General features: G+C 42.6%; 1 protein-coding gene across 2 annotated transcripts in view; it reads right to left on the minus strand.

The window, feature by feature from the left end:
* The window catches only part of FARP2 (FERM, ARH/RhoGEF and pleckstrin domain protein 2), a 211642-nt gene that overhangs the window by 127148 nt on the left and 63716 nt on the right, over window positions 1-20778 (minus strand). For both annotated transcript variants that reach the window (XM_084638831.1, XM_084638832.1), the window contains exons 3-5: window positions 16054-16158; window positions 13796-13838; window positions 8007-8085 (exon numbers count right to left, since the gene is read on the minus strand). In XM_084638831.1, the coding sequence (XP_084494957.1) occupies window positions 8007-8085; window positions 13796-13838; window positions 16054-16158 (227 nt within the window). The remainder of the gene's footprint in view (window positions 1-8006; window positions 8086-13795; window positions 13839-16053; window positions 16159-20778) is intronic.

The following is a 20778-nucleotide window of genomic DNA, read 5'->3' on the forward strand; positions in this document are numbered from 1 at the left end:
CTCACAGGAAAGCAAAGGGAAACTGCAAGAGCCATCATGCGCCCCCCTCAGCAACACAGGCAGCTTGACTCAGTAGAGATGTAAATCACCACCGCGGGAGCGGAGGGCTGGGCAGTCATGTGTGAGAGAGAGAGACTGACTCTCTGCACTCGGCGTGGAGGGGCAGGGCTTCAGAGTGTTTCTGAGGAGGCAGGCATGGGACAGGCTCTGTCCCTTCAGGCAGAGAAGAATGTATCAGCCTGCCTGCTAAGTAAATTGCTCCCATTGTCTTTTTGAATTCCCCCAGGAGTATAAAACAGGTATAAAAGTTTTAAGGCTCCTTCACATTGCCAGAGGGGTGTAAAGGACAGTATGGCCTTATAAATGCTTCTGGGGTTTTCGTGATTTGAACTGGTCTAAATTTTTGGACTGAAAAAATGTCCTATCAAAATGTGCTCCATGAACGGTTTGCTACTGACCTTTCTGGAGATGATCAGTAGCCAGTGTAAATTGTGAGTTTGATTCCCCAGCCCTCATTCGCTATGATGTAACACTGAGCATATGGCTGCATATATTTGTTGACTAATAACTAGAAATAAAAAGTCAAACCTAGCTACATTACGATCAGGCAAGGGGGTTTGAGGATTTCCTCCAGTGCTCCCCACTCCCATTCTCCATCCATTGTATTGTAGTTTAAATAAATTACCGAAATAATGGAAACCAGAGTGATTATATTGCCTTATTTTGACAAATAAAACATGCAGAATTTTGCAGAATTTTAAAATATCGTGCACATAATTTTTAATTTTTTGGTGCAAAATTCCCCCAGGAGTAACTGATTAAAATAGAACTCAGACCACCTTGGGGATGAAGTTTCAGCACTGCCTTGTGCCTATGAAATGCCATGTAGGAAGGGTCACCCATAAGTGCTTGAAGCTCACTCTCTCTCCTGGCTGAAGTGATAGCAACTAGGAAGACAATCTTCAGTGAGATGAAGAAAGAAGCATTCTGAAAGGGGCTTGCAGGGAAGCGCCTTGAGTATCAACAGAACAACATGGAGGTCCCAGGCAGCAGCAAGTTCTCTGACTTCTGCTACCTCGGTAGCCAACTTTCTCAAAACGCAAAAATCAACAGAGAGATCCAGCACAGGATCCAGTGTGCAAGTGTTTCCTTTAGGAAATTACTCGGACACATTTTCACGGCCCGTGACCTAAGGCAGAACACCAAGATCCAGGTCAATAAGACAATTGTTATTCCTACACTCCTTTATGGATGCGAAACCTGGGTGACCTATCAACAGCACCTCAAGAGTCTGACTGATAGGTGTAATAGGAAGAAAGCCTGAGATATAAACCCTTGTATTAGAGGCCTGGTATGAGGCTTGAGCTAAAGTAGTGGGCAAGCTTTGCTGATATAAAGCGAAGTTAGCAAAAGTTAAGCTGTGAGCAAATGTCAGGCTCTGCTATTTGAAAGTTTACAGAATTTGGCAAGAACAGGGCTAATATTGCAGAAACATACATTTTTAAAAAGTGCTAGACACAGAGTACTTAAGCAAACACATTTCAGAAGAGTGGTACCAAAACATCCCTATATTAAGAATGGTACAAAAATATTTCCCAAGGATAACAGGAACATACTGACCGCTTTTAAAAGATACGGTCAGGGTGACAGTGTAATAGAGATGTTTTGACTGAACCAATATGTACAAGGAGATGGGTGATGACAAGGCACGTCAAGGGGCAGTAACTAACTATGTTAGAGGGGCAGTACATAACTTGTTTGTATTAGGTGTGACAAAAAGTTCTGACCTTGTCTCAGCGGGTCCTGCTCTTCTTGGTGGATTACGCTAGCCACAGAAGCTAACTGTGACCCCAAGGCCTTCGTGGCCTTCCTCTCTTTTTTTGTCTTCCTGGTCTTTCAGGGGGCTGAGAACAGATCCTGAGAAATCTCAGCAAACGTGAGGGGTTGACATTCCTCCGGCAACGAGTCGCTGCCCTCAGGGTCCCCACCTCCCTCCAGGCTCTCCGGGGAGCAAGGGGCAGGGGGGGGAAGTAAATTATCAAACCCTGGTTAGTCCCTCCTAAGGACTACAGGATATGGGAGTTTAGGAACTATGCCCACTGTCACCTCAATGGGGTTCCCCTGAACCTCTGTCTCCACATTTGGATGGTGGGGTAATGGCCCACAGCCCCATGCATGCACATCACTGCTACATGTTTGGCTTGTAGCAGCTGGCTACTTTTTACCAGCTTACCCAATATGAGGGTGATTGCACTCCCAGAGTCCACAAGCGCTGTAGTCTCTGCTCCGTTTATCCTCACCGGCCTGGTGGACTTATGCAGGGCTAAGGCGACCCCCACGAGGTGGATAAGGGAGCACGGGACCTCCCAATCCCCCAAAATTAAATTGTATAGGATCCTCGGTGCTGGGACACTGTGCTGCTATGTGACCCCATTCCCCACATGCATAACATCTATAATTGCTTCTAGTCACTCTCCTATCGCGTGAGTTGGGGGTTTAGTCCCAGGGATCTCCCCACTCAGGCCAATCCCTTCCTTCTGCGGTCCCCGCTGGTTTTCGCCCCCCCACCTTCCACCTAGGACTCCCCGGAGATTTGGCCACCCAACCTTCCAGGGTTGGGGTTGGGAGCTTGCTCCAAAAGGGGCCTTCCTTGGGCAGTCGGGTCAATTCTCTCACTGTCATCCGTCTTTTTAGCAGCATGATCATCTCATCATAGGTGGATGGATTATCTGGCCTACCCATTTGCGGAGATCTGGTGGCAGTCACCACATGTAATGGGCCATGAGCAGGGTCCCCAAAATCTCCTCTGGGCTACATGCCTCGGGCTGTAACCACATCCGTGCGAGATGTATGAGGTCGAATAGCTGGGACCTCAGGGGTTTGTTCTCCTGGTATTTCCACTCATGGAACCTCTGGACCCGTACCACTGCCATCATCCCTGATCATGATAGGATCTCTGCCTTCAGCCGGGAATAGTCAATGGCATCCGTGGGAGGCAGGTCAAAGTAGGCCTTCTGGGCCTCTCTGTACAAAAAAGGAGTGAGAATGCTGGTCCACTGCTCCTGGGGCCACGCCTCACGCTGAGCAGTCCTTTCAAATCAGAGGAGATATGCCTCTACTTCATCTTCCGACATCACCTTTGCAGACAACCAGTGGCCCTCAGGGTTCGCGTCCCATTGGACCCCCGGACCTGGGTGGTGAGGATTTTCAACTGGTCCGTTACCTCTCGCAAGAGGGCATGATCTTGGGTTGCCTGGCCCATTAATAATTGATTGGTTTCCTACTGTAGCCACATAGACTCCTGTTGTGCCATTGCCTGAAACCGTGTAGCCTCCTGTTGGACCACTGTGGCTTGCACCAGAGCTCACACCACCTCGTCCATTGTGGTACAAAACAAAACCCCAAAACCCCAGTGCGCTTTTTTTTTTTAAACCTCTCTCTTCCGCCATTCTCTGAAAGACTATCCCACTGGTAACACCAGTTGTGACAAAGCTCCGACCTGGTCTCAGTGGGTCCTGCACTTCCTGGAGGATTACGGTAGCTTCAGAGGCTCATTGTGACTTTCCACATAGCCCTTCTCTCTCTAGAGGCAAGGGTCACAGCCTACTGAGCCATTTTCATTGTAAGCCAGCAAGGGAGGTGAAGAGAAGCAACCCTCCATTGCACAGTCTCTGTTGTCTCACAGTCTCACTGAATTAATCGGGGAAGGGGGGAGCCTGGGCTCGCCCTTTACTCCAGGCTTCGGCCCAGGGACCTAATAGTAGCAGCTATTGGTAGCTGGCTTTTTGGAAACAGGATGAGTACAATTCCCCAGGCCACTTACCCACAGCAGCCCCCACTGCCTCAATATCTACTTAACCCTTACCTCAGGGCCTCCTTCCTTGTGCCTGATTCGGTTTCTACTGCTCAGTTTCTCCAGCAGCGCGGCTTCCTCCTACTGCTCCTGACACATGCGCCCACCTGACTAACTGGGAGGCTTTTAACTAGTTTCAGCCAGCCCCTGATTGGCTTCAGGTGTCCCAGTTAACCTAGCTATCTTCACTGCTTTTTGGAAGGATCTTAATTGGCCCCAGGTGTCTTAACTGACCTGGAGCAACTGCCAATTGCTTACCCTGGTAACAGGTATTTGTTTAGCCTGGGGCTAATATATCTGTCTCCCACTACTTTCCTTAGCCATCTGGCTTTGCCCCATCACATAGGGTATGAAGACGTATTTTTGAGAGAGTGTTTTGGTCCAGCCAAGGGAGGAATGGAAAGTCCTGCCACTCACTGAGCTGCGTTTATTGTTATGGGCATACATGTTTCAATATTTTTGTAGCGTTTTCCAGGTGCTATTACCATGCTTTGTTGACAGTAAACCTGGCCTGGTGTCTTCGTATCTTAACTGATTTTGTGGTTATTGGATGGTTTGCTCAAGGTTTGCTATACTGGCTGTTTGCGCAGAGCTGGGGCAGCACACAGGGAGAACACACACACACACAGATACACACACAGCCAAACATCTAATCATACTGGTGACCAATGACCGCTGATCTGGTAAGTAAGCGAGCTGTCCTTTGTAGAAATCACAATCTAACATGACAGAATACCATGAGCTAGGGAACCCCCTTATCCCCTCCATGCAAAGCTGAACATCTAACCACAGTAGGTAGGTCTTCAATAGATCTTTGAGGAACTTAGATACCATTGAGTAGGAGAAGACAGCACAACCATACATGTAGACAGCATGCACAGATCATTGCAAGGTGGACTGTAAAGGAGCTGAACAAAAGGGTGCAGTGTTTCAGATGAAGCAAGTATTCTGTGGCACTAATGCCTGCATGGTGTCCAGGACGTGTTCTGCTGCCTATACTCAGAACCTCTTCCATTTCTGTGGATGTATCGGGATCTCCTGATCTGTACCAGGACTTCCTGGTCTTGTCTAGAGCAATCCCTACCTGTGGTACTTAACTAGCCAATATCCTCATGCCTCACCTGAGGCAAAACTGTATCATTCAATACCATCCTTGGGGTCACGCTCTGAGGATAGGGGAGAAGAAATCTTACTCAGTGCTGCTGAAACAGCACTGAGGAGACCTCTGTACTGGTTCCAGTGACAGTCACTGATTCAATGCACAGTCTGTCTGGAGGCAACATCAGTGCTTCTATGAATGCATATCTCACGCTCTTGATAAGCTTGACCATTTGTGCTAGTAGTACGTCTCCTTTTCCAAGTGCACTCCCATCTTCGTGGAGGATCTGAAGGCTGTGTTTTTGAAGAAAGCGATGTTCTATGTCCTCCTTGCAGAATGATCCTGAATGGTGTTTGGAGTTACATTTTTGCTCCGTCCCACTTTGCCTCTGGGAGTCAGTCTTCTGTAAAAAGGGTATGGGGTGGCTGGTTCTATCTCTGCCAGTGCTGAGATTGACATTGTCGGTACTGGCTTCAACATGATCCTCTTCACACATTTCTTGTTTAACACCCTATTGCTGGGTATGATGTCTGCTTGATGGATTTGCTGGCTGACACAGACTCTTTTGCCCTCATTTTGGTGTCATTTCCTCTGGGTCTAAAGTCACCTGTATGGATTGCTCAAGATGACGTCATATGAGCCTAACATGCATGGATTTGCAGCCATAGGCACCCACTAAAATATTAGTTGGTGCTTAGCACCCACCGGCAGCCAGCTCCCCACCTCCGCTCCAGTGCCTCCCGTCCGCCTGCAGCCCGACGATCAACTCCTCCCCCTCCCTCCCAGCACCTCCCACCTGCCACAATCAGCTGTTCCACAGCATGCAGGAGGCACTGGGCGGGGGAGGGGGAGAGAGGATGGAACAGGGACAGGGCATGCTCGAGGGAGGGTGGAAGAGAAGCGGGAGTGGGAAGAAGAGGGGCAGGGGTGGGGGCTTGGGAGAAAGGGTGGGGTGGAGGCAGGGCCTGATGCAGAGCAGAAAGAGGCAAGATGGGGTGGAAGTTTGGGGGACGGGGTCGGGTGGGGGCAGGGCCTCAGGCGGAGTGGGAGATTGAGCAGCTCCAGGACCCGGAGGAAGCCGGTGCCTGTGCTTGCAGGTCCTCAAAGAAAATTACCAGCACACTGAACACCTGTCCAAGATGTGGCTCTCCCCCAGGCAGAAGATGCAATGACTTTGTCCATCAGTGAGGGGAATGAGGCAGTCACAAGACTGGCAGGGTTTGAACCCTAATGGTTTTGAGTCAGCCATAAGGCAAGAAGGTTGGCACAAAGCGCCTCATCCCACTGTGCGGGAAGAGAGACACCAGACTTTAAGTCCAACTTGAGGAAGGAGAAGAAAGAAAATGAAAATGAAATTTCTTCACCCAATTAGCAAAAAGGAATGAATTTGAAACTCTAATAAAGTAGTTGGTTTCATCTTGCTGCCACAGGTAATAGTGAACTGAGGGAGAGTCCCGGCCACTCCATCCTTTATGACCTTGCACAGGACTCCAAGGTATTACAGGGCACATGCATGACCCTGACAGACCCTGCTGTTCAAAAGATTCCAATATTGCATAAATATGCACCTACAGTGGGATCCATCCTAACACACATTAAAAGTGGAGCAGCATGGGAGAAGGTACCAAGATGCTTAATGAAAGTGGATGATGAAGAGTGGCATCATGGCCTTACTGCAGGTGGGACATGACATTTTGATAGTGACAGAGATGGTAGTGATAAATCTGGAAAGGCCTGGCAAGGGAGGACAAGTAGCTTATGTTCAGTGCAATAGAGAACGGAGAGTAAGTGGAGGGATGCAAAGAAATGGGTAAAAAGAAAAGGAGTACTTGTGGCACCTTAGAGACTAACAAATTTATTTGAGCATAAGCTTTCGTGAGCTACAGCTCACTTCATCGGATGCATTCAGAAATGGGTGACACAGTCAAAGCATTGGGCTAGGAAATGCTCTTTGAAGCAACGTTTTGAATAGATATGAGCAGGGCAAGATCACATTTGACAAGGCTAGAGAAAAGGATGTTACAGTAATCAAAACAGGACAAACTTTTAGCTGTGAGGATGAATAGAAAAGGCTGTGCCTTAGAGATGTTATGAAGAAAAAAAATCAACAACATTTAGACATAGCCTGGATTCAGGACCTTAGAGAGAGGTCCAAGTCTGATATGAAACCCAGGTTACAAGCCTGAGTCACCTAAGATTATGAGGACGACACAGATGTGGGACCTAGGTTTGTGCTGGCAGGACGAGAGGATGGAAAATCAAAGTGAAGAGAGGAAGAGGAGAAGGTAGAGGTGGTGAGAACTATAGAGAGGTGGGGGTAACCAGGAAGGAGAGATGGAGCCAGTTGGGGGAAGGAGGAAGACAGCTGCTATGATGCAGAACAAAGGTGTGGTGAGAGGCAGATGGACAAGATTACAACTATCCTAGGGAAGATCTGTTACAGGTAGATCTCTCCAATCACATTACCTGTTGGTGATGAAGGGACAGGACCAGAGTACATTTACAGATAGTAACTGCTTAAGATATCAATTATTTACTAACTTTTAAAAATCTGACATAAGTAACATGCTAAATATGATAAGCATATCAGCAGAAGCTGTTATAGATGTAATCTGCTACTAACCTGTTGGATTCTTACAATTTGATAATTAACCATTTATTAAAACATTTATCACTTAATCCTTCTAGAAACTATTTATAAATGTACGATATAAAGAGTGACTGTTTCCTCTATACAACTGCCTCCTTCAATGGTAACACATCACATGTTCGGTAGGCAGAAATTGTCCCAGCTGACCTGCACTGTTATCTATTCATGCAAACTTTCACCAGTTTTTACAGCCACAGGGATCATCTACCACCTGTATCATTAAGATAGGTATTTCTGTTAGAAATGTGACTTTCTAACAGAAATGCTCCCCAACCTTCCCTAAAAGATAATCTTTATTGTTATAACAGAGAAAATATCCTCTTAGGCGAGCTTATTTCTGTCTTCCCTTCATTTCCATATTTTTAACCACTAACGAACATTAATTACTTTGAAAGATATTTTACCTGGTATATTCCTCTTGCAGTTGACCAGGGTCAGGAGGGAAAAACTTTACAGCTAGATGAAGCATTGTATTCTTTGGTCCTATGAAAAAATATTAAACAGTTTTACAAACTTAAATATCTCTATAAAGAATAAGGGAAGGACTTATAACAATAGAATTTTAAATGAATGAGACAAAACAGGCAGTTTGAATTACAGAATGTTCTGTAATGACCTATGATATAAAAAAACTTAGCAATAGCAGTAATATTGTGTTAACTTTCAATTTAGCACTTCAGATCATTGAACTGTGTCATCTCTAATTAAGAGATGTTGTCACTAGATCTGAATATTACAATTGCTTACTGTACTGTTACTAAATACCAGCATTCTGATTATCAAAGAAAAGGCTTAATGTTCTTCAGCCAAGCGGAACACTAGCCAATCTTCATTTAAAAAGTATATTGTACGTTTATTAATAGATATATACTATCTTACAAGGAATTACAGTAATTCCACTGAGATAATAATGACAATTATTTAATCATTACTCTCATGCTTTATCACCAGAACACCATTTTCATATAATACAATGCAATTCAATCCATGTGTCATTTTACCACCCTGGGCTATCAATACCAAAAACTACATAATGTAATATTATAGGTGAGAATGTCATGGCACGAATTTAAGGAAATTTAAAATTATAGCCCACTCCCCGTGTCCAAATGGTCTAGTGTTCCTTGTTTTTGTTAATTTCATTTTATGCTGCCTCCAAATTTTCAGTTTTCAGTGACCTGCACAGAGGCCAGCAGGAAACCTGACAGGTTCTTAACCGAAGAAGGGGCCCAGGACCATTGCCACCACCCAGATGATTCACCCCCACAGGGCTTACACAGACAGACAAGGGACAGAAACTGGGATCCCTACCAGATGTACACATCCTTCCACTTTCAGCCCCCAAAAGGCTGGAGACAATCTACTTTAAATAAGCAGAGACCCACAGGGATAAAAGAAGGGCCTCTGGAACTCCCAAGTGGCAGCCGGTATCAAGTGGAGTGCCCCAAGGGTCGGTCCTGGGGCCGGTTTTATTCAATATCTTCATAAATGATCTGAAGGATGGTGTGGATTGCACTCTCAGCAAATTTGCGGATGATACTAAACTGGGAGGAGTGGTAGATACGCTGGAGGGGAGGGATAGGATACAGAAGGACCTAGACCAATTGGAAGATTGGGCCAAAAGGAATCTGATGAGGTTCAATAAGGATAAGTGCAGGGTCCTGCACTTAGGACGGAAGAACCCAATGCACAGCTACAGACTAGGGACCGAATGGCTAGGCAGCAGTTCTGCGGAAAAGGACCTAGGGGTGACAGTGGACGAGAAGCTGGATATGAGTCAGCAGTGTGCCCTTGTTGCCAAGAAGGCCAATGGCATTTTGGGATGTATAAGTAGGGGCATAGCGAGCAGATCGAGGGACGTGATCGTTCCCCTCTATTCGACATTGGTGAGGCCTCATCTGGAGTACTGTGTCCAGTTTTGGGCCCCACACTTCAAGAAGGATGTGGATAAATTGGAGAGAGTCCAGCGAAGGGCAACAAAAATGATTAGGGGACTGGAACACATGACTTATGAGGAGAGGCTGAGGGAGCTGGGATTGTTTAGCCTGCAGAAGAGAAGAATGAGGGGGGATTTGATAGCTGCTTTCAACTACCTGAAAGGGGGTTCCAAAGAGGATGGCTCTAGACTGTTCTCAATGGTAGCAGATGACAGAACGAGGAGTAATGGTCTCAAGTTGCAGTGGGGGAGGTTTAGATTGGATATTAGGAAAAACTTTTTCACTAAGAGGGTGGTGAAACACTGGAATGCGTTACCTAGGGAGGTGGTAGAATCTCCTTCCTTAGAGGTTTTTAAGGTCAGGCTTGACAAAGCCCTGGCTGGGATGATTTAACTGGGAATTAGTCCTGCTTTGAGCAGGGGGTTGGACTTGATGACCTTCTGGGGTCCCTTCCAACCCTGATATTCTATGATTCTATACATGCAATATAAGTTCTGTTAGAATTCTTCCATTCAAAATGTCCTTGTGCACAGCATGCCATAAGAATAGCTAAAATAAATTGTTCATGCAGACAAGTGACACTTTCAAAGTTCTCTGCATGAATGCACACACTGCAAGTTTTGTTTCTCAAGTCAATTTTTAAAGTAGGAGAGTGTGGAAAGGAGGTTCCAGAATTCAGCACTAACTTAAGAAAACCACTCTCTTGGGAGTTACCCAAAAACAGCTTTAAAAAACTGAAACTCCTTTTCCAGCAGTTGCAGGTTTAACATGGGACAAAAGACAATCACCACCACCACCAATGTCTTTTAGGGCCTAAAAATCTAGTTGACCTAAAAAAAGACTCAATTTAATATAGACTTTAGGTCAGCAGATAATGGCCTCAGCCATAGGTTAGCATGTCACCATGTTCTAGGCCATGGTCTGCAAAGACAGTATTTTGATGAAACTATTTACCAGGTAGCACCTGGCCATCAGTATGATTAGGTAGCAGATATTAGTATAAATCTAAGTTTCCCCAGTCTATTCTAGTATGGTACATGATGCACACAGAATGAACAGGCACTTGCTAGATGCATGACTGCACAGCTGATGCCTGTAAGTGTCTCTGTGATGCTGGCAAACCAGGTGCCAGCTCAAGCCAATGCCCTGGGCCTCACTGAACACTTACGAATGTATAGCTGGAAACCAGTCTTGCTTGCCCGTGCGTTAGCATTGTCAAAATAGATATTAGATGTCAAGTTGATAAGAATGTGTTTAGCCTTTTATAAAATGCCTGTAGGATGCTGCATGTATTGATCTCACTTATAATCTCTAAAGCCCATGGTATAGATTTATATTGAGTGTTTGCCTAGTAAACCTCTGTAATTGTGTAACTCAACAAACAGGAGGAGCAGCATTGATTAAGGTAAAGTGCTCAGCACACAACATGGTCCATTATTAGCAAATGACATGTATAGCATCAACGGACAGAGACCTTGTTGATTGTATTCCTAATTCTCTCCAGCAAGGAGAGACCTACACATGAACTCATCCCATCAGTTTGGAAACTGGAGTGGATAAAAATCCCTGATGAGGAGAAACAATCTCCTTCATGCTGTCTGGACACTGAAGGACAAAGATTCCTAAACATAAGCAAAGAAATCCCCATGCTGTTTGGCATGGGTTAGCCCTAAAACACATTTTGAATTGACAGATTACTACAACTGTGTCACCTTTTGAAACTCAGACAAACTCATTTCATAGAATCATAGCATATCAGGGTTGGAAGGGACCTCAGGAGGTCATCTAGTCCAACCCCCTGCTCAAAGCAGGACCAATCCCCAATTTTTGCCCCAGATCCCTAAATGACCCCTCAAGGATTGAACTCACAACCCTGGGTTTAGCAGGCCAATGCTCAAATCACTGATGATAAACTTTTAGCTAATTTATTACAGGATTGGCTACCAACATTTTCTTTAGTGTGAGATCTAAGGTACAAATTGATCTGAGGTAAGTGACTGGTCTCTTGGGATGGGAAGCAACCTGAATATTTTGTGATTTTTGGTGTAAGTGACCATTTATCATATATTCCAGTTTGCGGTGGCAAGACAGACTGAAATGTCCAAGGGAATTGTCTGTGACTCCGTTATAAGCCTATTGTAGTACTTTGAGAGTTCAAATTTGTTACTGGGTTGGTGAAATGTAATTATAGAACATACAACCAGGTTGGATTGTCTGCCCTGCTTTTTGACAATCTGCCCTGAGATTGGCACACTCGGTCGTAAGCCACTTCAGACAGCGTGACGGTCCCACCAATTTTTTGTCAACTGTTCTCCTTGGGAGAGAATTCCTTTCCCAAGAGAGAAACCATTTGAATACACAGGAGCTATCATCTGGCATGCATAAGGAGATGTTCCTTTAAAAGGGAAACTTGCCATTGGCAATTCTACAGAACAATGAACTTAGTCTCTTCAGGAGAACCTCTCTCTATAGCTAGTACTATGCCTATTTATTTATTTTTCTAAGGTTGAAGAGGATGAAAGTTGGAAACTTGCACCATGGCTTTAAGCTAAAAAAGTCAGTTCATCTCAATTTCTTGTTGGTCAGTTTATATTGAAGAATTTCTAAAGAAACCTAAAGGTTTCTTTCTAAAGGTCAGGCTTGACAAAGCCCTGGCTGGGATGATTTAACTGGGAATTGGTCCTGCTTTGAGCAGGGGGTTGGACTAGATGACCTTCTGGGGTCCCTTCCAACCCTGATATTCTATGATTCTATGATTCTATGAACCTCCAAATACTAACTTTCTACAGTGTTCTGGGGCCATTTGCCAAAGACCTCCTTCCTTAACGTAAGACTCCGCAGACTACTGTCAGCAACGGAAAAAAATAACTCCAAAAATTATTACAGAAAGCAAATGAGTATCCAATTTGATCCTGTTCTAGAAGCGGAATGTCTTTTACATGGTTGAAGAATTAGGCTGCACATGCTAGATTTCAAATGATATTGGCTCACATTTCCATCCTTTCTTTGGGCCTTTGATGAAAAATAAAGCAGAGAATGTCCGTGCTGCAACTCTCTCTTATTGGGCAAAGACTGGAAGCAATTTCACCACAGAGATTGTCCTCCTCCTACATAATGGGTGTAGTAAACCAGAACATTCCTGTTTCTTTCTACATCAAAACAACCTAAGCTAAACAAAGCTCCAACAAAGTGACTGATATTCTTCACCTAAAACTAACAGCATCTGATCCAATCTACCCAGATGTATATCATTGCAAAGTGACAGGTTCTCAGTAATTTGAAGTTCCACCCAGAATAAGGTTTACAAGTCCAAATATGAACCCTTTATTTCCTTCTTCCAAAAAATATTTTCCAAATATCCCCTAAATAACTAAATAGATAGCTGCCTTCTGAATTCATGTTGAACAGGGCCGTTAGTCATGGCTTATCACAACACAACTAAGGACTTTAGATTTCCCGCATTCCAGACATTAGCTGGTATCAGACTCAAGTTTGTGTATACACTTCACACTATCTGTAGAGATGGCGTGCCACATTTAGAGAAGGATATCTCAAAGATGTTAAGAATGTAATCCCCTACTGCAGAGTCCATAAGGAACAAGACCAAGATTGTGTGGTTTATGGCTACTACGTGTTACCACAATGGAAGCAATTGAGTGCTTTATCGTTTTGTGGTCTAACACAACACAAGATAGTCACATTTTATAAATTAACTGTATCAAAGAAAAGCATATATTGGGGTTTAGATACAAGGAAGGCTTATAAGGAGGAAAATAAGTTTTCCATTTGTTGGCTGTCTTAGAGCTTAATCATATATGAGATACTGAACACACTCAGCCTCCACTTAAGTGAATGGACGTGGGTATTCAAACCTCACAGAACGGAGACTTTATGGACAAATAGCAAGCAATTCACTGGACAAGATTTACGTCTCTGAGGACGCAGCAAGTTAGCTTTCTAGAAAAAAAAACATCTACATTTAATTCAAAATAGCCCACAAAGCATGCAGTAATTCAATAGGGTAGTAAAACTATGAATGCCATATATTCTAGAAATTTTTGATACTATTAGAGGGCTTGAAGCCATCTTGAAGGTTTGAGTTTGTAGATGTATGTTTAATCAACTATGTATGGTAATGACAAGCACAAAACCAGCAAACCTGACTATAAAAATCAAGTAACAACTATGAAAACAAACCAAATTAAATTCCTGAAAATTAAAGGAAAACTTTTTAAAAAAATTAAATATGTACTTACTTCGTACTTGTTTAATGACAGGTTTCATAGGTTCAAGCCAAATCTGGAAGTGAGACAAAAGTTAAAAATTAATATCCATACTCTAATGCTACATAAATGTTGTAAAAAGAAAAGGAGTACTTGTGGCACCTTAGAGACTAAATTTATTTGAGCATAAGCTTTCGTGAGCTACAGCTCACTTCATCGGATGCATTCAGTGGAAAATACAGTGGGGAGGTTTATATACACAGAGAACATGAAACAATGGGTTTCATACACACTGTAAGGAGAGTGATCACTTAAGATGAGTTAATACCAGCAGGAGAGCGGGGCGTGGGGGGGGACCTTTTGTAGTGATAATCAAGGTGGGCCATTTCCAGCAGTTCACAAGAACGTCTGAGGAACAGTGGAGGGGGGAATAAACATGGGGAAATAGTTTTACTTTGTGTAGCTCATGAAAGCTTATGCTCAAATAAATTTGTTAGTCTCTAAGGTGCCACAAGTACTCCTTTTCTTTTTGCGAATACAGACTAACATGGCTGCTACTCTGAAACCTGTCATAAATGTTGTAAAACATCAAAACCAAAAACCAACTGTAAGAAGTACTTACTAAATGAACATGTATTTATCCCTCCCTATTTCACTGAATAGCATAACAATTTTCTTCCACCAGTTAAACAAATATGCTTAGCCATGATTTAATCTTAAGGAGTAGGTCAGGGGTGGCCAACCTGTGGCTCCAGAGTCACATGCGGCTCTTCAGAAGTTTATATGCGGCTCCTTGCATAGGCATTGACTCCGGGACTGGAGCTACAAGTGCCAACTTTCCAATGTGTCGGGGAGTGCTCACTGCTCAACCCCTGGCTCTGCCACAGGCCTTTCCCCCACTCCACCCCTTCCCCGAGCCTGCCTTGCCCTCACTCCTCTCCCCCCACAAAGCCTTAAAACAGCTGATTGGGAGGGGCAGGGAGGGAGGGGGAGGTGCTGATTGGCAGGGCTGTCGGTGGGTAGTAGGCACTGGGAGCAGGGTGCGGGAGCTGATGGAGGGCTGCTGACTTATTACTGTGGCTCTTTGGCAATGTACATTGGTAAATTCTAGCTCCTTCTCAAGCTCAGGTTGGCCACCCCTGAAGTAGGTATATATCAACAACAAAGTTATATTGCAAAAAAAACCACTGTGATAAGTATAGTGCTAAGTTTCCTTCGTCAATGTATGGAAGGAGTCACACGAGAAAGGGAGCAAACTGTGCCACCAATGCTGAAAGGAGTGGGCCATGGAACCATGTTGAAACCACACCACTGCACACAAACATCAAAAAGTGTGTGGAATTTGGGCAACTCATACCTTTAGATTCTCAGCTTTACATGTATGATGGAGGCTAAGTGCCAGCCCTCCCCTTTCCCTTCTACATTTGGCCTGGCTCACTTAACTATGGTGATGCAAAGCTTGACTAAAAAGTGTGACTTCATAGTTTTCCACAAAATTATTCCTCTTTTATAGCGAAAGAAAGAATAATCCCTACATATGTGCACTCATATTTTTAAAAAGCTACCACCAATATAAACACTGAAAAAACAGCAGCAATGAAAGACATTAACTAGACCAAATTACGCCTGCGTAATGTTGTGTGGAGACTCTGTATTTTGAGCAACTTAATTTTCACAGAGGGAGGGTATTACATCTTTGAATTTTCAGACAAAAATTAATAAATTTTGAATATATGGGGGCAGCATAAATAGAACAAAAAACCTATAACATTCATCATAGTCTGGAATATATACTTTGAAGCTACAATACCGTGTAAAGATAATAAAGAAGAGTCTGTGTGTGGTCAATTCCTTCTCTTAAAACACAAAGTTGGTAAAGAAGCCATTCAAAAAGTTCCTATGCTTCTGATGTAAATTTTGAGAAAGGAAAGGACTGAGTTCAAACAATACAAGGAGAATACGGAATAAAAGAAAAAAGAGCAATTGGAATATCTGGGCTGATAGCCCACAAGATTTAATTAATGTGATCAAACACCTTTATTGAGTAGAAGCATCAGTAAATGGATAATTTATTTTTATTTTTATTTTGGGATGGAGGGGGAGTAAGATGAATCAGATTCTCTTCCTATGTATCTTTTTAAATTACATATTTTGTGAAGTAGTACATTGACCTGACTGATAGGTGAACCAGCTTTATAGCCACAAGTATACACAAACTTCTTCTGTCAGGTGGCAGCATTCATCCAAGCTGAATTCTTTTTATAATGAATTAATCAGGAACCATGACATACCCAATATGACTGGATGTTCTGGAACTCAATTCCAAAGTAGTCGGACTCAACCAAATTCAAATGCTTATAAACCTCTGTCAGCAACGTCTGGCCATAGCACTTTGACTGGAAGAGTAAAAATAAGAAGTATAACAAGATTAAGTATAATTCAAAGTTTATTACAAAGTGGAAACAAAATGTATTAACTTTTAAAAGCAGTGGAAAAAATGTTTCAAAACACTTTTGTATTACTGATCACTAATATTACTGTAGCATTTGAAAGCCCCAACCAGCATTAGTGTGTGTTTGTACAGAGCCTAACTCAGTTAAAATTACGAGTGGGTATTTCAATAAATTAGCACAGATCCTGAGTGCACCTGAAGGGGGAGTGGAGAGATAGTTTTAAACCAGAGCAGCAATATAAGTTATAACACCTTAGTGCTACTCTAATTTATAATTACTTGCAATTGCACAGAGTTGGCTATGCTGAATGAGAATTCACCCTCAACTAGGAAACCCTCAGCTGGCAACTTGAGGCAGCTTTAAGTCCCCCTTGTACTTCCAGAGCAATACAGTGGGACTTAGTGGGGCCAAAGATATGGCCTCTAATGTATATTTGAAAAGATTCACAGGATGCTGGTCCACGAATGAGCTGGAGGACCCACACACAAGTCCCTCACTGACAGAGCTAGAATATGTGCTCTGTGATGGAGAATCTCAGCTTTCACGTCTAGCTTTTTTTCTTGCAAGGACATCCAGGAAAAAACACAACATGATTGCTAAGGTCTTAAGGTATACACACCTGGGCTCCACTTCTGTGTCAGGAAGCTTCTGGAGCCTAAATATCTCCATCTCTCTCACACATGCTGTGTGTGTAAAATTAATTTGCGACACATCCCAAAGAATCAACTCGCTAACTTTCCCCACAATCTTTATACCAATTTTGCACAGAGACACAACCATCATGGATACAAATTGATTATGTTAAGTGGAGGAAACAGCAAAAAATTTCATAACCTACCCAAAATGCTAAAGTTGGACCTACTTATTCAAATTTTCAGCTGTCTCTCTGCTCCCACTATTGCATGACTAACAGCTGCTGCAAGGGGGAACGCCTTTCGTGAATTCCCCCATCAGTCAGTGTATCTAGATTGCATGGGGAATATTCCACATAGTGGATATAGGGATGAGGAAACTTACAGCTCCAGCAACACAAAAGGAAAAGAGATAAGGAAAGAGACAAGGCTAAGCTGAAGCCACATGGGGCAGAAGTTCTGTAGCCACCGAAAACCCATCTCTCTCGCTGAGCTAGGTCTATCATAAGCACCAACTAGGAGAGCTTACACACTCAAAAACCAAACGGAATCTATTCTCCAAGTTAAGAATCTAGCTCACTACCAGAGAGAACCTGACCCACATCCAACCAACCACCTCAAAACCAGATACTATGACTGCTTGCCTACCACCATTGCTGCCAGCAGAGGCCACAGTACAAAACACCTGTCACTATCAATGCTGATGGAAGGTAGCCAGGTAGAGGAGCCACCTAAAGGAACCTACTTGAGATGGAAGGACAAGGGATAAGCAAGGCAGGACAAGAAATACTTGTACCTTGGGGGGAGGGGAGAGAATTAGAGAATGATTAGTTTGGGGAGTGAGGAAATATGGAATACATACATTTTTATTTAACAAGATAAGGAGGAAGAGTATGGAACTAATGGATTTTTGGATGGGGCAGGAATATATTTCACCCTGGGAAATGCATGTATGAATGAATGAGGTGGAACATTTTTGAGGAAGCACTTTGTTCAAATTTTGGCAGCACATCGCTGTGCTATCACTGTATAAAACACTGCAATACAAACTAAATGAGAAATGGAAACTCAAACCACAGCCCCCACCCTCTATAAAAAGGTGTTTTCTAGAAAAAACAATTCTAGTTTTTCCCTTTCTGTTTATTAATATTTATGTTCAAGACTCAGTGATAATAATCAGTTTCTCCTTCAGTCTAGATTTCAGCAGGTAATTCTGGTACTGTGAAGGAGAACGTCCAATATGCCCTTGATAAAGTATTTTACCTTAGTCTTGGTAGTAAGATTTTCCAGTTGAGTACCCTAAAGGAATCTGTATTGCTCAAAAGAGATTGTGTATACTTGAATGAGTCAGATCTCTGGATGTTCATATGATTTTGGTTAAAAACAAACAAAGGAAGTATTTCTTCACACAACGTACAGTCAACCTGTGGAAACCTTTCCCAGAGGATGCTGTAAAGGCCAAGACTATAACAGGGTTCAAAAAAGAACTACATAAATTCATGGAGGATAGGTTCATCAATGGCTATTAGCCAGGAAGAGCAGGGATGATGTCCCTAGCTTCTGTTTGCCAGAAGCTGTGAATGAGCGGCAAGGAATGGATCACTTGATGATTACCTGTTCTGTTCATTCCCTCTGTGGCACCTGGCATTGGCCACTGTCGGAAGACAGGATACTGGGCTAGATGAACCTTTGGTCTGACCCAGTATGGCCGTTCTTATGTAATTAATATTTCTTATCAGAATGGAAAACTTCTTCAAAAACATATGTTTACTGCCATTTTAATACGTTGGTCAATTTTATTTATTCAGTGCACTCTGCATATAAACAACTTTTTCTAAGTAAATAATTTGAAGAATTGTTAAATTATCTTGTTTCTTATGCCTCTTCTCTCAATGTCTTCATCAGTAGGTTTAATAGGTAACAGGAAGCTAACTTCTATTTAAAAACTGCTAAATTCATATATAATTACAGTACTAATTATAGCAAGGTAAAATACAGAAGATTTTTGGTAAAGAATCATGTTGTTTGAATGTTTTCATTTTCAAGTTTGCCCTACTGTAGGAATCCCTCTCCAAAGCTTAGAAGGCACTATAATACTGAAATCTAGTCAATTTCAAAACAAAAAAGTAGAAAATGTTCAGGTACTAAACCTGCCTCCTGAGTTCTCCTGTCTTTTTTTAAAAACAAATTATTTTCTTTTTTCCTATTTCCCAAATACTTCTTTCTCTCTCCACACCTTGTGTGAAAGACACTCACAGGGGAAAACTGACCAACTTAACGACTCTACAGGGAAACAATAAAATTTGTAAATTATATAAAGTACTATCAAATTGTTAAAAATGAAAAACATGGAGAAAAATATTTCTCCCATCTTTTAATTACAGTAGCTCTGGAGTTACTAGCAACAGTACTAAGTAAAAATTCAGATAGCAATGTGATTGTTAAGTTGACTGCGTTCCCTTTAAATATAAAATGTATCAAACAATGTTGCATTTACAAACAGTAGGATTAAGTAATGTGTTGATGAAAATAAGTTAGAAAAGCTTGGGACCGAACAAAGTATTTCATTATTCTTTGTTTCAAGTCCTGTGGGAAAATTTTGCCTGGGAGAATTTGATTTAGTTTCTCAAGTTGTTTGTTGCATTTACCCATTTCCAGTTCATCTGCCAAGATACAACTCCACTGTTTGACAAGACTCCTAAGTCTTTTGATTTTGTAAATTTCAAAATTAGATTTCGTACTGTCAGTTTCATATCAGTTATGCCTGCATAAGAGCTGCACCAGGCAAGTTCTCTTAAACATGTTCTATAATGTGCTTAGAATTTTGATAGTGTAGGAAACTGTGTATATGAATGCATACTAGATTCTTTAAAGGTCACAAACATTTCAATAGGAATTCCTCATTATTGCACACATCAAGTTCTGAAATTGTCGCATTCCTTATGCTCTGCCAACAGTCTACTACAACTAACATTACAGAATTATTATAGAAGTTCATAAAGATTTCTGTAAAAGAAAAATAAAGTGGCAGGCAGATAAAAGGATATGGTGCTTCAGCTTTAGACACAATTACTTACTTTTAATAATAAAATTCATGTTCCGAAAGGAAATCGAATCAGCAACATATAGTAAAATTTGTATGAACTTGAATATTCAGTTCAGGCTTGAAGAGACACCCAAAAGTGTTCAAATACTGCAAATTTCTCATCATAGGCGCAATCCTGGTTTGACCTCAGTGGGAGTTACAGGTGTCTAGCCCTTCAGGATTTGGAATTACATGGGCCAAATACTGTCACGACTAAGCTTCTGCCATGGCAGTTGTATACATACATTGAGGGCAAAACCTGGCCCTATGAACTTCAGCTGTGGTGTTATAACAATGTTTCACAAAGGGGCTCTGTTGAGATTATCAAATCTATATTTCTGCAGAATTATTAGAGTTCTAGAAATAATTCTGATTAGACTTTAAAGTCATAAGGGCCCGATCACCTTTCCTGCAAAAATAATATATCTTAGAAAGTGGGCCATATGGGAGGAAGATTCCACAAGGCATTGGTCCATGAAGAACTGGGAAGGAGTTTAGTCCAGAAGCCATGGCAATCCATGCAGAGGGCCCTATGCCTTCACATTCCCTCCTGGCCCTGCACCACTCCAACCCCCCCCCCCCCCACTCCCGATTCTCTACTTGCTGCTGCCCCAAAAAACCTCCTTAAAGAGGGCCCCACAGAATAAAGGGTCTTTGGGAGAAAAATAATACATCCTTGGGCTACACTACCCTTTGAGCAAATTCCCCGTCACATTAACAGAAGGACAATCTATTTAGTTACACTTATCTCTACAGCCCTGCCTCCCTGACAATACAGATTACTGTCCAGGAATCTGGAGTCAAATGGGATCTCTTACAGGTTGAGATTGCAGAGGAAAGCATTGC

The sequence above is a fragment of the Lepidochelys olivacea genome, assembly GCF_965140295.1.
Source record: "Lepidochelys olivacea isolate rLepOli2 genome assembly, chromosome: 9".
NCBI lineage: Eukaryota > Metazoa > Chordata > Testudines > Cheloniidae > Lepidochelys > Lepidochelys olivacea.